The sequence below is a fragment of the Bombus bifarius genome, unplaced genomic scaffold, assembly GCF_011952205.1.
Source record: "Bombus bifarius isolate JDL3187 unplaced genomic scaffold, Bbif_JDL3187 scf7180000008312, whole genome shotgun sequence".
In the NCBI taxonomy this organism is placed as follows: Eukaryota; Metazoa; Arthropoda; class Insecta; order Hymenoptera; family Apidae; genus Bombus; species Bombus bifarius.
In genome coordinates this window covers 49,093-70,745 of record NW_022884585.1, presented here as the reverse complement: position 1 = coordinate 70,745, position 21,653 = coordinate 49,093, and the positions used below count along the sequence as shown (strand labels likewise).

The 21,653-nt window shown below is 38.9% G+C and overlaps 1 protein-coding gene and 1 long non-coding RNA gene across 5 annotated transcripts; one reads left to right on the top strand and one right to left on the bottom strand.

The window, feature by feature from the left end:
- Positions 1–3,582: 3,582 nt before the first annotated feature.
- Positions 3,583–5,418, top strand: LOC117212518. Of its 4 annotated transcripts, XR_004488478.1 has the most exons (5): positions 3,583–3,610; positions 3,677–3,719; positions 4,124–4,209; positions 5,080–5,223; positions 5,302–5,418. It is a non-coding gene; the product is annotated as an uncharacterized LOC117212518 (long non-coding RNA). The 4 variants fall into 4 exon arrangements; XR_004488477.1 differs by having other exon boundaries at positions 5,103–5,418; XR_004488476.1 differs by having other exon boundaries at positions 5,080–5,418.
- A 3,298-nt stretch (positions 5,419–8,716) lies between these two features.
- Positions 8,717–12,069, bottom strand: LOC117212525. Its single transcript, XM_033457414.1, has 7 exons — positions 11,903–12,069; positions 11,067–11,431; positions 9,996–10,960; positions 9,527–9,911; positions 9,303–9,414; positions 9,045–9,205; positions 8,717–8,946 (listed from the first exon to the last, which is right to left on the bottom strand). The coding sequence occupies exons 1-7, from the start codon at positions 12,067–12,069 to the stop codon at positions 8,717–8,719; spliced, it is 2,385 nt and encodes a 794-aa protein (XP_033313305.1).
- Between the last annotated feature and the right edge of the window lie 9,584 nt (positions 12,070–21,653).

The window sequence follows — 21,653 nt, the reverse complement described above, 5'->3', positions numbered from 1 at the left end:
TGGTTTTCTTTTTCTTTGTTCTCCATCTTCGCTTCTCGAAGTCCTGTTTTATTCTCCCTCCCCTAAGTACCCGTCCTCCTCTATTTATATCGTTCTACCGACTCGCAGTAAACACAGGAAAAGTTAAACTGTCGGTTGGTGTTCTAAATTCTATAGAATTTACATGTATAGGATATTCATTTTTTATAGGAAATGTGACCTCTATACGTTTATTTACGGAAAGATTAATTACACTCGCGAAACCATTAAATTCCTGTCTCAACATATTACTTACACGGCGGGCAGTTTACGAGCAATTCGCATTTATAGGTTAAATTGGGATGCTCTGTACATCAGGATCCTAAAATCGGTAGTCTATCGAATAAGGAATAACGAATAAAATTTGATTATTATATAGAAAACTTCTGGCAGCGTGGGTTTCGGTGATTTTTCACTATGTCGTAGAAATCGACGTTTTGAACAACATTTTCCTTTACATGTTACCATTACTCGGCCTTGCTTTGCAAGATCTTTGCAAAAATCTTTCAGTACCATCACTACGGTGAATGATACATATAACTGTGTGTCTGTAGCACCGTATATGTTCGTATTGTTTGTCAACTACTTTGCGGTGGCCGAATTTAAAAAGCTAATGTGAACCTAACTGTCATCTTCCATTTACATCCAATATATATGTCGGAGATGAAAGAACACCGGAGCCTTCCATTTGAAATTTTGGGAAAATCCCGTAACATTGTAATCTAGAATCTACCATAGCTGTAATTAAACAATTGTAATCACCCAGTTCGATTGTAATTGTTCGAGATTTGTGATAATGAACTTGGGCTCTAGGCGACAATCAATCGCCGAACGTAGCCGCGGTCACGGGATGAACGCTTTGTCTAACAAAGGTATGGAGTAATTATATAGCTCTCCTTAAAAGAAATATTTGTAGCGGCACGCGACAGTAAACATTCCAATGGTTTCTGTCCCGTGGCTCGCCACACGCAGATCCTATTCTTTGGGTATGATGGTTACCAGATGCCGACGCGTCTCCACAGTACGTGATCAGCTAGACCGAGGGCCGTTATAAATCTTAAGATTTAGTTGACTAAAGTTCTTCAAACAGACAAACAACAGTCTTTGTCCCAATTATGGGAAGATAGGGGAGATCTATCTTTTTCAACGAACGACGTCTCCCACTAACAACTTCCCCTCGATGGCGGCTAACATCTTTTTCTAACCACCGATATGGAGATTGACCAATTAGCAGCAACGTCAATTTCCCTCACCTTCCGAACGAAGGTTTTCCTCGGCGAATCCGAGGATCTCGTGTCCTTAGACACACCCCATATAGTTTTCTCTATGGCATCATCGGGACGGAAAATCATTCTCTCTCGCGATCTCATCGACTAAAGGGTAACATCAGTGATTATTTCATGTTTTGCTAACAAAGAGTCAGACTTAAATTTTGTGAGAACGTTCATCTATCATCCCGTTGACTGCGAATTCGTTATCAAACCTGAGGCCATTGTCACTGGTGTCGCGAGTGCCTAATCGCCGTGATTAATTGTCAGAACTGTAACAATCCCATTATTGCAATAAACTACACCTGTGTTGTGCCGCATCAATGGCTAATTCCCGTGGAGATTCATTTGATGCCCACAACCTTACTCTGTGCTCATCCGACATATAAAAGAAGACTGGACGAACTTGGGTATTCCACGGATCCTTCGAATTATAGCCGCTTGCAGAACTGCGTAATAAAAATTATTATTATTATTAATGGTATGAGTTAGGTTTAGAATAATCTGTCTTTTAAATTACAGTTTATATCGAGCTTTATATTTTATTGTTCTTATTTCAACCCAAATACATTTCAGCCAATATCAACAATGATTCTTACAGTCTCGAATACGCAGTTTTAAGTAATTAATTATTGTTGGATTTGGAAAGTAGAGTTCAAAGACAAAAGCATCAATGTCTAATGAATGGAAATAAACAAATCGCCAAGCAATACGACGAACAAAGCGGCGAACGTGTCAGCTATGCTTGCGACTCTGTTAGAGATATACATGTAGTGTTACCGACAGTTTTTGCGAATATCTCGGAAACTAAGACCGAGCGGTGGTAAAATGCCAAGGAAGAAGTTGTTGAAAATGTTGATTTCTACAACATATCATGGAAATTCAAGCTGTCGGCAACTTCTTAAATAATTTATTATTTAAAATTTTATTCTCATTCTTATTCATTATTCATTAATTTTTTTTTTAAAGAACATTTATTCGTCCGTTTTTTTTCTAAATTATCATGTTCGATACATTATAGAGAAAATTTTTATTCGTCTTTATGCAATAAAAAATTCTCACTTATGAATTGATTTCAATGGTATCTCTACAACTGGTAAAAATGAATAGTGGCAGAATAAACCATAAATAACTCGAAAGTAAGATCACATCACGTATATGTATATTTATATAAACATTTTTTCTTGTTTGCTAAATCTGTCCCTGCTATATTTGTTACGTACAACAAAATATCTAATAGAATTCTGGTATTACCTCCAGTATCTGAAGTATTGAGATACAAAAATTGCTTTTAAAAAATTGTCGTGTGGATACGTAAAAGTACCCTTCTTGTATATTGTTGACAGTGAGCAAAATATGTATATATACATCGTACATGTATAATACAGCTTTATATACACTGTTCCCCAGGGTCATAGTTTGGTCATGTGGAAATTAGAGAATAGTTACGTATAGAGTATCTTCTTCGATATAGCTATAAGCATTGTAGCGGTTTATGCTATGTATTATACTTACGTATGTGTGTAGCGGTTACACAATTTTCAGTGGCGATTGCAGTTATAGCCTCCATTTTTTGCCAAATATCTCTAGCATTACTTACGCTTCACGGGAGAACAATCATTAAATTAACTATTTTCTGTAAAATATTGTACAATTATTACATAGTTTGAATATATTTTGCATTTACATATTTTATCCACTTTGATAGATAACATTTATATAAAAATCAGCCGCGTAATAATGACAATTTTCGAAATGTAAAGTCGTTATTGTCGTTATATGTAGTAATATAGAAATATTAGGTCGTCCGAAAAATTTGTTTCGTTTTATAAGGAAATAATGGATGCACAACATCTTTCGTTTTATATTATTTTATCGAATTACGTACGATCCATTTTGTTTTATCACGATAAAAATCACAACGTTTGTGGCATTAGGTTTTATGTTTGTATAAAAATGCGTTGTTGTAAAAGACGTGACTGTAAAGAAAAGACACTTTTCGGACAACCTTATATAATCGGCGCAGAGACATTTGCGCAGCGTACAGGATTCGCTTGCAGTCCAGAAGCGTAGACAATGAACAAGCAGTACGAATCTGCCTTTATTAGGGACGGTATTGTTCAACAGTCTTTCATATTCGAAACGCGGGAGTGTGGAGGTAAATATTTCGCGCTACGAAATTTAAACGTTACAATTTTTGTGTTTAGCAAGTGTTTGTGCAATAAGATGTGCTAGTTGCTAGATAAAATATAAAATCTGGTTATTCGAAAGTTGACTTGCAATTTTCTAAAAAAGGATTTATTCGGGATAAACACTTTGTACCTGTAAATTTTATGAATTAAAAACTTTCTGTGGATTATTTTAATCTAATAACTTTGTTCTGTCCCTAGGATGGGTCATATGGCAACCAGATAGACTATTCCACATGTGGAAGTAAGTCGTAGAAACCAACACAGTTTTCTTATTTATTTTTCTTTTTTTTTATTTTTATTATATTTTTCATTTATATTAACGTAAGAGTGATGATATACATATTTATGTTTTAGTTTTAATTAAACGTATTTATTATATCTTTTTATATAAAAGTTAGGTCGTTCTTCCTATTTTATTTTCTTCCGCTAAAAAATGTTTTCATCAAAAGTAATGCTTATTGAGAACCAAGAATAAAGTCGGTCATCGATAATGGTTACTAATTACAGAACTTAACGCATAATTATTTCTATAATTGAATATTATGTTCTTATAAAATAATTATGTTTTTGTAAATATTGATTATTTTTCGAATCTCGTATTATATTTATCTGATAGATAGTAATTTTTTACGAAATTTGTTTAAGAATCCTTCTCTGATGCACTTCGTGATACACAAAGAAGCTTATTCCAGTAACACAATTCTTCATAAATTCGTTTCCATGTTGTTAAGGTAAGTTTTTTCCCTACTTCTTTTTTATTATCTACTATTACTGTATTATTTGCTATAATGTCTGCATTTTAATCGCAAAATGCATTCTTTCATTTAAGAAACGCGATACAGTATATTCATTCGTTATCTTTGCTATTTATTAACCAAAAATTATGAATGAAAAAATACAAATCTCAGTTCTCAGATTCTGTTGCAAGTCATTACAATTAGATATGGACATGATTTAAATAATATACCGATATCTGATATCTACAAAATCGTCTAAAACTCTATTTTTCTATGTGCCCTATGTGTAGATATTTTATTACACATAGAAATTTATTATACATAGAAACCTAGTCTCAATATTTAACCAATGGTGAAACAATAAGCGGTAGAATATCTCACGTAATATTGATGCCATCAAAAATAGTTTTAACAAAAATTGTTTAGTTCGAAAGAAGACATCACATACGGTGCAAATTACTTTTTTTATAGATCCAGTGGTAAAGTCCCATTTCAACTTCATTTTTGCAAATGGAACCATATATTTTTTAATATAATTCATTCATAATAATTCATCGATCTATCTTCGTATTTCTTATGAAAAAATTAAAAGGAACTGTTAGTTCACCAGATATCTTAACTTGAATTCGTCGTATGAGAAACAGGTAAGGGCGCGAAACGGTACTCTTGTGTTTACGTTGTCCTTGTCTTTCGTTTGTTTTAATATAAATACAACACCGCTTCGTGTCCTATGCTTATCTTTCATACGACAAATTAAACTTAAGATATAATCTAAACTAACAGCTTTTCGACATAAATAGGTTAATACTTTTGTATATGATATGAAACGTTATGATATCGGTTACACCACTGTTGCTTACAAAGCACGAGTTTCGACTGATTGGTAGATAGAAGAAAAGAATAATAACAAGAAAGAATCGATTCGGAAGGACGAGCCTTTCGTTTACCTCCGAATCTCTCATCAAACAGGTCACGTTGTAGGATGTGAGCATACTTTCCGCGATGAACGTATGTATATATTGTTTATATATATCGTTTTGATATAGTTATTAACTATGCTTATTGTTACGTATATTTATATTGTAGTATAAAAATGTAGCCGAAAAATCCGCCTGTTTCAAACCTCTTCCTTTAATGTATGTGTTACGACCGTTCGCGGAGAGACGCGGTCGCGAGGAAAACGCGTCAGCGAGAGGCGTAAATTCTCGCTACGATTCTGATAATCGACGCCGCGAATTAGTCGTTCCCCTGTTTCGATTAAAATAACAAAGGTGGTTCAATAAATTTAACACTGTATTAACAGGTTAATATAGCTTGTATATTTAACAATAATGAATGTAATAATAAAAACGTCACAAATTACTCAGCGATGAATACAGTTAATGTGTTACAGAAACATATCTTTAAACATAAATAAACTTTAAAATAAATATATGACTTTACGATATCTCTCAATGAGTTCGTTAGACTATGCGACTTTAATTTTGATCGTCAGACCTCTCGATGTATAACGTTTGACTCTTCAAAAGGGGCTAATTGCCCTTCGATCCTTTTCGTTGTCTTCTCTGGGAGACGACCCCCACACGCTCGGATCACGCCACCGTTCGCGCCTATGCTCATGTCTGCCACCTTCTTTATGTGTATGAAATAACGGACCGAAATCGACGTTTCTAGAACTCGCTGCTTGGTGACAACTATGCGCTTGTCATGTAAAGTTGATACTTGGATTGCAGTAAGAAGACTGAGTCGTAACCCCAACTGCTAAGTTTCCTTTATAAAACTTTACTATAAATTTTAACACTTACAAGAATAACACTGAACCGGAGAAAAGGGGTTGGTATGAGAACAGCAACTAGAACAAGAACCGTCCGAGCTGGGTGAAGCCTCGGTTTATATACGTTTTTGGTTTGAGGATGTTGAAGGGGCTCGACGTAGGTTATGATGTGAAAAGTGTCCGAAGGTCTGGGGTCGATGTCTTATCTATGATGTGGACTAAGGTGTGTCATAGCTTCTGTGTAGCCGGTGATGCGTCCAATGTCAGGGGTCGAAGCCTTTATCTATGATGTGGACTAAGGTGCGTCACAGGCTTGGTGTAGGCTATGATGATAAGGTGGTGATGTATCCAAAGGAGTCCGAAACCCGAGTCGATATCTTATGGTTGAGATGAGATTAATGTCACACGCTCGTCGATACATTGTATATTTTCCGTCGGGCAGATAAGACGATCTGTCTGCGACACTGTAGGACCGCGAGCGACGGTTAGAAATACAGCCTGTGGTAAGCCTCGTGGCGTAACACGTGAGAACATTGCGATCTGTGTTATTTTCCATAGTGCAGGAAAGTACTATATTCTTAGAATTGCGTTGGATGTTTTCGTTGTTAGTTTTATTGCCTTTGGGGGAAGGTTTTCTAAGATTTTTCCATTGATCAAGTCAAATCAAGTGCTATATTTAGTTTATTTGCGTTTAGTCCCTTTGTAACTGCAAAATCTAGTTGGTCAGGTATTTTGCTCAGGTCTGTCGGTCAGTATGTCGGTCTTCCTGTGAATAATATATTGAAGCTATTGTTTCTAATGTATTTTCCAAGGTTGTACCTCGAGGTATAGTGATTCTTAATCCCCATAATGTGTGCTTTGAATTGTAGTCTCCCGCTGCAATATACGTGACACCTAAATGTTGAAAGTACTCTTCCCTCACCTGTGATGTAATTTTGTGTCGCGGTGGTACGTATACTGCTGACAACTGTAAATGGTTGCTGCTAGTCTGTACTGTAACGATGGTTGCTTGGATATAATCCTTACTAACTTGGCTGTGTAAATGGTGTTTGATGTCGTTTCTTATTATTACTGCGGTCCCTCCGTGTGCTTCTCCTGAGGGATGCTTGGTATCATATATGGTGTAGTACGGTATTTTTAAATAGTTTTTTATAGTGAAGTGTGTTTCTGAAACAAGTAGTATATCGATATTATTGTTGTACAGGAATGTTTTAGTTTCTAGGGCCCTTTGTTGTAGGCCGTTAGAGTTCCAGGCTGCTATTTTAAGCGTGTCCATTTTTATTTTTTGCTTAGCATGTTTGTAAGTCATTGCAGCATGAGTTTTATTTGTTGCGTTTGCTGTCTGAGGGCTGCATTTTGTTCGCTTATCATTTTTGTTAACATTTCCATGTTTTTGATTGATTGCTTTAACAGTTCTTTGATTTCTGTAGCATCGTTGATGTTATTGTTCTGGTTTTGGTTATCTAAGGATTGATTGTTTGGCTACTTGCGCGTAGCTTCGGCTACCAAAGGTGTTGTGATTATTATGGTTGATGTTCATTACATGCTGTACGTTTGGTTTCCACCGCAATTGTAGCATTTTACATCATTTATCTTTCCCGTGTGTGGGCAATTCATTGTTAGGTGCTTTCCTGGTTTCTGTTGCAGTAATTTCTTGTATGTCCATATTGTTGACACCGCATACATTGCCGGAAAATTCCCTTGTTATTATTTTTAGGTTCAAGCTCTATTATAAATAGCGGTAATGGTTGTTTAGTATCAAATCTGGTTATATTATTTATTGTTCGTACCTGATGTCCGATTTTGGCTAATTCCTCGCATATGTTACTTGTGTTTGTCTTTGGGTGTAAACCTCTGATTACTGCTTTGTAGCTTTTATCAGTTTTGGGTTGGTAAGTATGATACCCAGCGTTTTTTCATTTAGTACTTTTGTCACTTTCCTAAAGATTTCTGGGGTATTAGTTTGTACTTTTACCTGATCTAATTTAAGTTGTTTAATGGTGTAATTTTCTTTTCTTGCCGTGCTCTTTAGCAGATCGACGAGGGGGTCTATTATTTTAGCATCTATGTAGATTGATGGTGGTTTGGGAATGTGTGTTATTGGTTTTTCAGCTGGGTCTGAATCCATCTCTTCTGGCAATGAGCTGAAGGAGTTTTGTCGAGGAATTTCCTGTAGCCATTGTTGCCTTTCTGTTTCCATAGCCCTCCTAGCATTTGTGTTTGAAGTTATCTTTCGTTTTTTGCTGGGAGTTACAGTCTTCCAGCGTTGGTTCTATTGTGGTAGATCGTTGTTGATTTTGCTCTTTTCGTCATTATTTTGTGTAATTTCCATTTCTATTTCATTTATAGCTGAGTAATCCTGAACTTCGCTTGTTGGTTTATTTGTGTTTGTTTTGTCTACAGCTCTGTTTATTGAATATGTTTCGCCTTTATTTAGAATTTTTATTGGTGGTATTTTTTGCATGTTTTCCATCCTTTAGCGATTGGTTCTATTATAAGTCACTTTGTTTTCGCACTTGTCGTACTTACGGAAGCACTGACCGTATAGCTCGACTGCTCGGGCAGAACTCGGTTGATTGAAATGAAATAGAAAGGAAATGAAAATTCAATTCATTACCTATAAAATATGTTAATTGTTTTTCGATATAATTGCCATTTGCATCAATGCATACAGCAATAAATAAATACATAATAAGTAAATAAATAATTAAATAAATAGATTATTTTTCATTCATCTAAAAATAAGTTGCACATCTCCACAGAGCTTCTCAACACATTCAAAACTATCGTTTTTGTATCTTTATTGGGAATTCCCATCATTTTAAAATTATTAACTGTTTCCGGCGTTATTGCTCCTCTACTGCCTAGCACCGCCGGCAGAACGGCTCCATTACCGACGCCATATCTTTTCTTTAATTCTTTTAGACAAGAAGAGTACTTGTCCACCTTTTCTTTGACTGCTTTTTGGGGTAATTATTCTCATAGCGGACGGTAACGTCGACTACGAGAAGTCGTTCCTCGTTTCTAACTACAAGGTCCGGCTTGTAACGATTACCCCTCACTATTACTGTTGGTTTGACAAACACCTCATTTTGTTCTCTTAATTTATTGGCCAGTAAGTCCTTTACTTCATCGTGCCTTTTAATGCGTAGGCTCTTTGTAAACTGGCATAGTCCTAGCACATGTGCCAAGCTTTCCGGCTGGGCATGGCACCTTCTGCATGTTCACCAAAGGTGTTCGTTCTCAAACGCAAGGCATCGATGAAGCGGGGTGGCTTTAGCAAATGGTACTCTCTAAGCCACACGTTGCTCACTTTTTTTTCGCAAAGTCAGCGACACCCTGGCCCTGACTTTTTAATCCTGCCCACTCCTTAATGTGCTCTGCTTTTAATCTTCTCTTTGCCTTCTCCACATCTTCCAAGTTGGCTGCCCAATTTGTTCGCAATTTTCTTTAATTATTTCTCTTCATCGTCTCCAATTAAACTGGCCGCTACTGGGTCTAGTGAGGGTTTGATTTTTAAAGCGCTCCTAAGGGTACCGAGCTTCACTATGTGTTCAAATCTCCCGGTGGCAATAGATGGTAATAGATGCAGTATAGCTTTTATTTCTTGCCTGACCTCCTTATCCATAAGTTTTAAAACGCCTTCACTCGGGGGATTTATTAGCAGATTATGTATGTATCGAGGGAATATATATTTTGTTAGCAGTTCTATCTTCTGGTATGGCTTTAAGGAGAGCTTCCTTACTCTCCTCACCATGCTCAGAATCTCGGGCATTATAATGCCGCAATGAACGCCTTTCCAAGGCCCTACCGTAGCGCCCAAATACCTGAAGGCTTGGTCTGGATTTATACCAGATATCCTTTCGTTATCGACTTTAACTGCGGGGTCTTTGATAAGCCAGGTATCCTTCTTGGTTATCGCCTGGAATGTTTAACTTTTATGGGCTGATATATTCATGCCAAGCCTCTCCAGGTATCTGTGAAGCTCGTCCATCTGGCTTTGTGCCTCCCTTTCATCTTCCCCAAGCAAGACGTTATCATCTGCGAAGGCCAGTACCGAGACTTTGTTTGCTTCATTGATATTAATGTCACCGGTATTTTTCTCGTTTGTTTCAAGCAGCGGCTCAAGACATAGATTAAAAAGCAGTGGCGACAAAGGATCGCCCTGCTTAGCTCCTCTGAGAATTTCTACCTCAACCCCTTTATTATTATTCGGTTTAATAGTTGTCTTATTTCCATTGTACATTTCGCTTATTAATTCCATTATGGGAGTTGGAACGGCTTTTCTAGCCAGACACGGTTTTATTGCAGAATGGGGTATAGTGTCGAATGTTTTAGGAGTGTCCACTATTGTGAACACTCCCCCTCGATTTCTCTTGCTATAGTTTAGAGCCGCATTAAGTAGTTCAATGTTAATCTTACATCCGCTTTCGGATATAAAGCCTTTCTGTCTCGAGCTCTGGTCTACACCCCGTCTTAGCCGTCCATCGAGGATTGATGAGAAGATTCTACCCAAAATTGGGCTGACCGTAATTGGTCGCCAGTTCTCGACCATATTTCCGTTTTTATTGGCTTTGGGTATTAAAGTTGTCCTATTTTCCTTCCGTGCGGTAGGAAAGTAGGAACTAGACCACAATATATTAAACAACTTAGCCAATATTACAGGCAGGCTGGGCATTAACAAATTTTCTTTCAACAGTCCGTCTGGCCCTGCCGCTATTTTACTTCTCATTCTTTTTATTTTACCCTCAATCTCTTCGATGGTAACGGGCATAAAATAGCTGTTCAAGGACAGTTCTGAAGCTCTCTCCAGTTCTGAAGGCAGTTCCAAATTTGTGGGCCCAGTTCTTCCCCACAGAGCTTCATATAACTGTTTCACATCCACCGCATCTGGTGGCTTTCTGGTTGGTTCCAGATAAGCCAGATCATCATTGATTATGGCATCAGCCAACTTTCTGGGGCAAAGATCTCCTGGCAACGTGCGTAGGAGTTCCTTTTTGTTCTATTCTTATTATTCCTTTTTCCACCACCCTATCTTTGGTTCTTTTGTTTCTCTAAGGGCTGTTCTTTCTACTACTCTTATTTTTAAGAGCTGCATTTAAAATTGTATAAATATATCGATCGACTAGCTTAATCAATTCTGACCTATTGTTTCTCTCCTTCTCCCAAATCTCTCTCAGCCGAGTATAAGCATTCCTTAAAACAGGGGACACCTCGGCTTGTCTTTCGATTTCTTCGGCGAGGCAATGCCTCCATTCGTGAACCGTTTCTTCGCTATTAACGCTTCTTTCCTGGCGCGGAGACACCATGGACGGTTCACCGAGATCGCAACCGCTCTCTGTCGCAGAGGCTTCCTTCTGAAGGTCTCCTTCAACAGTACCAATCTTTAATGCTTTCCTTTTGTTCCTAATTTGTTCCGCTGTTTTCGTCGTCAAAATTTTTCTGATTTGTATGTTGGGGAACTTATAATCCTTGTAAATTAAATTTAGCTCCTTCAGGGGAGCAATCTCCTCCACTTTCCAAACTCGACCACTTGCACATTTGTTGGGGGGGGGGGCGTTCCCCTCCTTTTAATATTTCTAACTCGCAGGGAGTGCGTGTCGCTCATGGGTCGAAAGACCTCTTTGGGATCCGAAGTTCCTGGGGCAAGCGTCACACTTGAATTGACCCTCACGATGCTCCGTGGCGTCCCGACACTTAGGAATGTGACACTGTGCATCATGGAGCTTAGGGAAGCTTTTGCTACATCTACCGCAGCCCCTTTAAATGGGGGTCTCTACGTGATGTTCATTAAGATGTCTGTCCAGATCCTGCAACGTCGTGAAAAGCAGGTGGATTTCCCTCTTTTCGCAGACTGGACAGGCAACTTTATTCCCCATCAATGGAACTAAGATTCAATCGAGAAAAAGATACAAATTCATGTTCAGGGGCATTGCCGGTTCGTCATCAACAGTCCCCTCCAAAGCGGATAAATGCGCCACAGCGCCTCCGGGACCGGGAGACGCTGCATCGGAGGCATTATTATTATTCGAATCCAATTTGTTTCGCAATATTTGTTTGCTATCATTAAATTTCTCCATCCGTATCCAAATCTTAACCATAACAAGCCTGTTGTCATATGTCCAACCCGGGAACGAGTTCCCCTTTTTAAATAAATTTACATTCACGATTTATATCCAATTCACGGTTTAATCAACTGTTAATAGGCAAACCGACATTCAATGGGTTGTCTTTCGCTCCTGCTTCGTCGCACTCCGTTTAGCCATGCCAGCCGCATCTGAGGGACTATTCCCCGCGCTGATGCGACTTAGCATGTTACCGGTGGTACTACTGGGAGGTAGGAGTGCGATTTGGGCACTCCTACCCAAGACCAAGGTCTCGCCTTCCCCCGAGTAACTATGACACTCTTATTACCCACGGCACGCCGTTTGTCGGCGTCATACATGGCAACGCGTGACGAGTTTCTTCATTCCGTCAGCGAAAAATTTTGCTGGATGCTTCTAGTAAACTTTTGATAAACAACTTCACTGCTCTCTTAACTTCATTTTCACACTTGAAATGAGTTCCCCATCTCGTTATTTTCCATTTATAATTTGTATAAAATGAAACTAAATCGTCACCGCGATGTATGTATTATCGTCTGCTTATACTTAAACTCGCACCTCCCGCTGCCACGTCTGCACACTGCTTGAACGGAGAGCACATCAAAATCAGCTTCGCGCTTAATGTTTTAAATGCCTTTGTATCGATATGATTCACGTATTTCACGCCATGTAATTTTTCTGAAAGCAAAAACGAAATGTTTCAGTCACGGCGTCTACCCTCAATTTTCCTGCACGTTTCTCCCGTGGTTGACAGAACATTCATAAGTATCTGTTTCCTTTCATTTTTTATGGTCTGGAGTTTCCTCCCTTTCCTTCCAATAATACAGTGAGCGTCAGAAAGCAGATTTTACAATTGGATCGAGTATTTCATTTGTAGAGGATGAGGTAGTTCAAATATCGATATAATATTCTAAGTGTCGTGAGCACTTTATTTGTAATGCCTTGATACAAAGCACGAGTCCTGGTCTAATATTAATCGTGATAAATACGCGCGTTTGTCGAAAAACTTCGTATACACTTTGATGCGCTGATATCTTCGATTGCTAAACTCTCTCGCTTGATAAACTCTCGCTCGTCATTTCGCTCGTTTATTTATATCGGTCGGGGGACAGTCGGAAAATTTGAACTCGACTGCGTTTGACGGTTGAAAGTAACGGCGACATTGTTTTGCCTCGGAGTTTGATTATTAATACAATATGTGTGTGTCCTACGATATTGATGCTCCGAGGCAAAACAACAATAAGATTTGAATTTATTAGCGTGCCGCTACACATTCCTGTATTTCCCAATAAACATATCGAGTCCAAATAATGAAGAAAAATCCCTCTTTTCCGAGAATCATCATCACAGACAGTCGAATGCAACGGCTTATTCCCTACTGCGGTGTTTTCCTCGATTTTCGGTGTGAGAGAAAAGGATTGCCAGTTTTGAATATGAAAATAGAAGCAATGTGCTACACTTGACCAAAACTAAATGCTAGAATTATATATTTTAGTTGAAATACGATCTCAAATGTTAGGAAATAATGTAGTACACTACTGACGAAAAAATAAAGCGCGACAGAAATCTCTCGAAACGAATTTCTTTGTGTTTGCTGTTACTTTTTTTAGCGATATTTCAAATTCGGATTGCCGCTCATAGGTTGGAGTACCTTCATTTGATTTCTTGATTCTCTTGAGAGTAACATTTGGTATCAGTCACTGATATTTTCATCGGTTGAATGGGCGAACAGCAGGCTATTCTTCCATTTGCATGACGGTTTCCTCTTGGTTGAATTTACTTCTGTGTTCTGAATCTTGAACTAAGATTCAGCACCTGTTGTCCTGAGAGCGTGTGTTTCGCTGCTCCTTTTGGTTGTTTATGCCTGAGTCACATACGAATTTCCACGTTGGCCGTTTTACCAATTCGACTCGGCACTCGGTCTGTATCTTATACATATTACCTATTTTTTTCACAAGGAGGGGAAAATGCTATTACGCATACCCAGTAACCCGTCTCACACAGTTGTAGAAGATGATTGGTAGCGTGTTTTAAGTGACGAGATATCTTGATATTGAAAACCGTCAAATATATTTTAAAGTAATAGGTACAGTGAATGTTCGCTAAGACGCTCGATACTAACTGATTCGCTAAGACTATGTGTCGATCGTTATTAAGATCGCTCGAGAGTGAGATTGAAAAACTGGTCACGTTACGATCGCGTTCGTTTATTTTGTAGAGGGCAGGTATATAGGATGTTTAACCGCGAGATTTATTGGAGGTTATCATTTGTTGTCGTAACCGTCGAATATATTTAAAAATAATAAATTAATATACAGCCTATAATTGCTGAATCGTTAGTACAGAGTATAAATCGCAAAATAAAATCGCGGATAAATACTCGATAAATGCTCGTCGATAACTCGGTAGATAAGTCGTGATAACACTTAGATAGCACGTCGAAACAGAAAGATAGTCGTAGATACTCAACTCTTTTCGGTTGCATCGGTTTATTTATATTGGTCCGGGGGGAAGTCGGAAGATTCAAATTCGTCTTTGTTCGATGGTTATGCGTAGCGGCGACATTGTTTTGCCCAGAGTCTATTTGTTCTTACATTACTGGTGTCCTAACGATGTTGACACTCCGAGGCAAAACAACAACGTGATTTGAATTGTCCTCTACTCATGTGCCGCTACATATTTATATACAATTGAGTATACGAACTTGAAGGTTTTTGGAAATATGACTTTTCTTAATTTTGAAAAGTGTGCGAAAATCAAGCCTCAAATGTTTATTAGTTCTCGCAAAAGTTATCTAGCAAATAAAACGGCGTTTTATTTGATTCTTATTTCTACAATTTTTGCACCTTGCACAGCAACTGATAGCAACTCAGTTCTATTCTTTCTATTAGTTCTCTATACAAGAGTTGCATTATTATGTGCAAGTCCAATAGATTTTTGATTTCAAACTATTAAAAAATGGCACCATAAGCTAATAATAGAGAAGAAACATCCGCAATTTTACTCCCTTTGAAGTCTCACGTGGATCACAGTAATGTTTGTATTGTTCTACGAATTTCACGCTTCTGTGTCTTTATCTTTCTCTAAACTTCAGAATGAAGCCATATCGTATCACAAAACTAAGGTTCCATCATTTAAGAAATTATTTTTAGTGAACTATTCTTAAATAGATGTAAGAATTCGAAAAGAAAATGAACTTTAAGGCCATTGGTCATAAAAGAAGTTTTTTGACGCGTAAGATACCGTCTAGTGTCATCCAAATATCGAGCCTGCTTCTGGTAAATACCGTATATAGATACCGTAGTATTGGTTGTGTGGATCGTCCATCACGGAGATTTTCAAATTTTCTCTCATGTTCGTCTGAATCTGAAGTGGATTTCTTTTTCTGGTAGCTGCGTGAGTCTTGTTTTGAGTGGATCGTTCGACTGAAATTGTTCCAATTAAGAGTCGATGGTCGGTGAGGCAAATGCAGCTCTTGAAAGGTAAAGTTGAAAATAGCAGAGCATATCAGCAGATATTCTTGCTCAGTTCCTGAATAGTTGCGTCTTCAGCTATTCGTAGTTAGAAGTAGTTAATGATAATAGTTAATGATAAATAAATAAATAAATAATAATAATAATAATAATTTAACATTTAAAATAAATAATAATAAACAAGTAAATAAATAATAATATTTTGCTCATCCATCTAAAAATACGTTGCACATCTCTATAGAGCTTCTTAAAACATTCATAACAATCGTGTTCATTTCACTTTTCGTGACGCCATGTTCCCTTAAAATTTCGACGGCTTTTGGCGTTATGGCCCCTCTATTGTCCAAGACCACGGGTAAAATCTCTCCATCGTCCACACTGTATTTTTCAATTAGGTGGTTCAGGTGTGTGAAGTATTTGTCGATCTTCTCCTCCGCTTTAAGGAAGCAATCTCCATGAGAATCCGTTCCTCGTTTTTAACTACGAGGTCCGGCTTATACAGATTACCTCCTACATTTATCGTAGGCTCGACAAATACTTCATTCTTCTTACTTAATTTATTCGCGAGGTGAGACTTCACCTCATCGTGTCTCCTCATTCTTAGACCTTTGGTGTATTGGCACAACCCTAAGATGTGTCCTAGGTTTCCTGGTTGGGCGCGACACCTCTTGCAAGCTACGTGCATTCTTTTCTCGGCCGGTGCCAATACAGTTTTTGTACCAAATATGTTCGTCCTTAGTCTCAGTGCATCTATAAACCTTGATGGCTTGAACAAATTATACTCTATCAACCACATATTGTCGATCTTTTCTCTTGAGAAGTCTTTGACTCCTTGGCCCTGACTCTTCAATTCAGGCCACTGCTTTACGTGTTCTCTCTTTAGCCTCTTTTTCGCTTTTTCAATGTCCTCAGAACTGGCCGGCCAATTAATCTTTAGGGAGTTCGCTATTTTCTTTAATTTTTATCTTCCTCGTCGCTTATCAAGATAGACGCCGCTGGATCCTGTGAGTTCTTTTGCGCTGTTTAGGATACCGAGATTCACAATGTGTTCAAACCTTGGTAACCCTAATCCTCCGCATGCTTTCGGAGTATAGAAGAAACCAGTGGCTGTCGAAGGCACCAGATATAGCATGGCCTTAATTTCTTGCCTGACTTCGCTATTCAATATTCTCAAGACACCGTCGCTTGGTGAATTATTCAACAGATTATAAATGTAGCGAGTGAAGATGTAATTCACAATTAATTCTATTTTCTGGCATGGCTTAAGAGAGAGCTTTCTGACTCTTCTCACCGCGCTCAGAATTTCCGGCACTATTATGCCACAATGGATACCCTCCAAGACCCCATTTTGGCACCTAAATATCTGAAGGCTTCCTCCGGGTCAATGGTTGGTATCTGAGCTTTTTCTAATTTTATTTTAGGGTCTTTGGCGAACCAGGTGTCCTTTTTAGCGACCACCTGGAACGCTGGACTTTTTTCTCAGGAGATAGACATTCCCAGGCTCTTCAGGTATTTGTGGAGCGTATCCACCTGACATTGTGCCTCCCTCTCATCTTCACCCAACAAAACGATGTCGTCAGCGAAAGCCAAGATTGGGACTTTATTTTTATCATTTATATTTATGCCTCTGGTTTTCTCCTCTATTTCATCCAGCAACGGTTCCAGACACAGATTAAATAGCAGCGGTGACAGAGGGTGAGCCTGCTTAACTCCCCTAAGGAGTTCGATCTCGACCCCTATATTATCTTTATCTTTTATCTTTGTTTTACAATTCTAGTACATATTTTGGTACATGTTGGAAGAACTTGCTATAAACGAAGAAGAGAAATTCGACTTTATTGATAATTCGTTGAACGATATTGAATGGAATGAATTCGCTAACAGGCAACAGACATCCATTCGTTCATCGGAAAAAGCAGACTTCTGATGGATTTGCCGTCTAACATTAGCGCAAGTGAAGTGTTTTCGTTATTCGTTAAAGAAAAAGTGATAAGCCTTTTAGTTACAGAGACTAATAGATATGCAGAGCAAAATTACACCAACATGAAGTGACCGGTCAAACTCGACATAAGAGATTGTTTCGACCACTCGCGGAGAGACGCGATCGCGAGGAAGCACGTCAACGGGAGTCGTAAAATTTCCGTTACGATTAGATAATCGACGCCACAGAATGATCGATCTCCTATTTTGGTTAGGATAATAGAGGTGGTTTAATTGAATACGACACTGATATAACAAGTTATAAATCACAGTTTATTCCAACAACTTTGTAAAGAAGATAGTTACGCTGGTGCGTATGTATAAGATAAGTGAGTGACTGATCTACGGGTGTAAACCTGGTCAAAAGGATGTTGACTGTTTGAAAGATGGAAAATCAGTGAAGTTCGGTGACGATGCTGTGGCGGAGAAAAGCTAAGGATGGGTGTGTCTAGTACACGGGACCATCGGATTTGTTGATGACGATTTTGGCTAAAAGAGTGAGGGAAATAGGCTTCGTTGTTAATTGGCTATTTGCTATGGTGGTGGGCGAGGAAGGATGCTAACCGCCCTCGAGATAAAGTTGCTAATGGGAGGCCTTCATACGTGAGAAAAGGCAACTTTCCCGGGTCAACCCGTGGTGGACCATAAACTTTAGGAAACAATTCAGCGAAAGAATATCTGTTCGATCTGAAGGACTTTGACCAGGAAATTCCTGAGCTTTATGGAGGGTACTTGAGACTATTAAGGGTACGCAGTAAGGATCCGAAGACTTCTGGCTGCCATCTTGCCTGCGGTGTGTGGCCTGGTTTAGGTAGAGTGTTGCCCGACGCAACAGACGTGGAAACCAACCACTTCCGAAGAAATGATAAAATTTATCGAGCTAATGGTTTGTATGGGTCTAGTACAGACACCGCTTATTATATGTTGGTTAACGAACCGTCTTTACAATTTTCCGTTTCCACGCTGCAGAATGTCCCGTAATCATTTCGAATTGCTATTGGCAAACTTGCATTTTGCAAATAACGATACTATAGAACAGAGTAACAGACTTGGAAAAGTTTTACCACTCATAAACATATTGACAGACAATTACCAACAAATTTTTTCACCAGGCAAAGATATTGTAGTCGACGAGACAATGGTTACTTGAAGGGGACGACTAATATTCCGGCAATACATACCGACGAAATCACATAGGTGTGGTATAAAACTATTCAAACTGTGTTCTACCGAAGGTTACACATGGTCTGTAAAAGTATATTCTGGACGAGAAATCACCGGAAATAAGTAAGTTGGTATAGCTGAAAACGTCTGCATTGAACTTGCAGATAAATTGCTAAATGAAAGACGAACTCTGTTCGTCGACAACTTTTATACCAGCTACCAGTTAGCAGTCAAATTTTGAAATTTTAGGACGCATGTCGTTGGAACTGTACGGCACAACAAAAAATATATGCCCCATTCCGTAATGTTATACCCGTTGAAGAAAGGTGAAATGATAGCACGAGAACATAAGAACGGTACTGTGATCCTCAAATGGAGAGATGTTCGAAATGTTGTGCTGTTGTGCAACATAAAAGAAGATCCAACGGTTTCCTTCCTACTGAGGTCACAATTAATTTTCTCGCTAACCGATCTGCCTTCAAAAATCTTTCACTAGCGATTTCTTTCTCCGCGCTGTTAACTGGATGGCATAGATTCCCTTCGCACACGTTGATCAGGTCGTCATCTTCCTCCAAAAGTGTACGCATAACAAAACGCCACTGGAGCCAGTTTTCTTCGCCACGTAACATCTCGATCTTCGCACTTGCTGATTCCATTTTAACACTATCCCTTACTTTACTAAGCACAACACTTTAAAAATTTATTCACTTCACGTTGCTGCCTTACAAATTTACAGCCCTGGGCCCATAACCTGTTGAGGTTATTCGATATGTAAACAGAGAACATTCGTGGATAAATTGTAAGGTAGAAAATATATTTAAATAGAAGTGTAATTATAGGTAACAATACAATTTGAGCTGGTCTAGATCCGCACGCTAGCTGTGTTACCTAATAACTGAAAACCCCGAAGCCAAAGTCGCCTGTCTACTGTTTATGGTCTGTCTTCGTCGCAATCTTTTGTCTACACGCTGTCGATGGCTTCAGTGCTTGAGAAAACTAAAAAAGACCAGATGTAAAGTTTTCTTAGAAGTGGTGACCACTTCAAAAATTTCAAGTTCAAATTCTACATATCACGGATGTCCTTCGAAACAGAAACCTTTGGCAGTAATTGCATATAATAATGGAAAAATTGGTATCGACAGAAGTGACCAGATGGTCTCATATGCCACTACGATAGCGTCATGAAGAAAAGATGAACTTCCCTTTTCTCACAGGCCGGACAAGCAACCCTGCCACCCACCAGCTGCGCCATGATTCTAGGACCGAGAAGCGCTGCATCCGAGGCATTATTCAAACTTGCGATTCCGACATTAATTTTTATGTGCGATCTATACATTAGTCCAATTATTCCAACTCATAATCCGTTTCATTGCCAGGTCTTCAACAGATACCAAAGGAACGGATTCCTTTATTTATACATAAGTGTTACAATCCTTATATTCACGGTATGAGACCGTTAAGTTGGCAAGCCGATTCTAAGTATTATAATGTCTTCCACTCCTTCGTCGCCACACTCCGTTTAGCCATGAACGCCGCGTCCGGGGGACTATTCCCCACGCCGACGCTGCGCACACGTTACCGGCGGTACCCTCTCATCTTCACCAAGCAAAACAATGTTGTCAGCGACGGTCAGGATGGGGTTAGATTAAATGAATAATATCATACTGAATTAAATTATTAATCACTGTATATTATTCATTCACTATTTTTAATCGTTACTCGGACTCTTCATACCCATAAATCCATCTTCGAAGGAAAAGAATACAACTACAGAAGCGATGAGAGTCACAGAGTTCGAACAATTACTCATAGAAGATGAGCCATCCCCTGAAGGGGAAATGTCTAATGTAAATGTTACGAAACAGGAAATTAACAATGAAATGAAAAGAAATGCGTATAAATCGAATTTTCTATACGATCCAGACGCCAAAGTGTCCGTAAAAAGGAGAATTGAGGCATTTGAACGGGCAACTTGAAAATCTCGAAGAAAAACAGAATCTTCGGAAAAAGGAAAGATTGCGGAGAAAGCCATTGTTCAAAAATTAGCACGAAGATCGGTTGAAAAGGCGAAAAAAATTTTATTAGCGAAACAGAATAAGGAGGATCAGATGATTACATCGCAGGTAACATTACAAACAATATCAGAATTTGGGCGTAAATCCAATTTCCAGGCAAATGCCCAGACATATTCAAGTTGATGACATAGACGAGGCTAGGTGAATAGCAGCCGAATTCAGGAAACCGACTTGTCAACTCGGCTGAGTTGACAACTTGTCGGTTGGGCGACAACAAAGTCGACCTCGTGGACAAGAAGAACTTTTACGAAACCGATACTCTGAGGAGGGTAAAATCTACCGATCCTCTGCCTCATATCTCGTCGACAGAGATTAGCACGAGGAATCTGTATCTGCATGGCCTTTGCGATATGTCGAACACTCAGTCGAACAGCCGAGACGCGTTCGAATTGATGCTTGGAACGTAGACGTCTCATCGAAGGTCTAGGTTTCTGGAGGGCTTTTTGGGCGACGTCGGGCTTCAGAATCTGGTAGAACAGAGGAACAGAAGCAACCGAGTAGCAACGGTTCCGCCCCCCCCCCAGTTTGAGGAAGAAGCGCCGCAGAACATGGGTGGCATCGATAGCGGTTCTACGTCGAACAGCTTCAACATCGATGACCCCTGGGAGCAGGACACCTTATAGAGAGAAATTCTCCGGCGAGGGAGTTTAAGAAATGCCAGGTCCCTGGAGAATTTGGCCAGTCCACCAAGACCGACCATAGCTAGCTCGGACTCGGATAGACGAAACAAAAGCACTCGTGGTGCAACTTTTTATAGAGAAATAACACTTTAGAGACTAGAAATGGGTCAACCGTATCGAAAATATAAAATTAACGAACCAATGTCAAGGTAAGATCTAGAATAATATGAGAAATGTTAAAATAATAT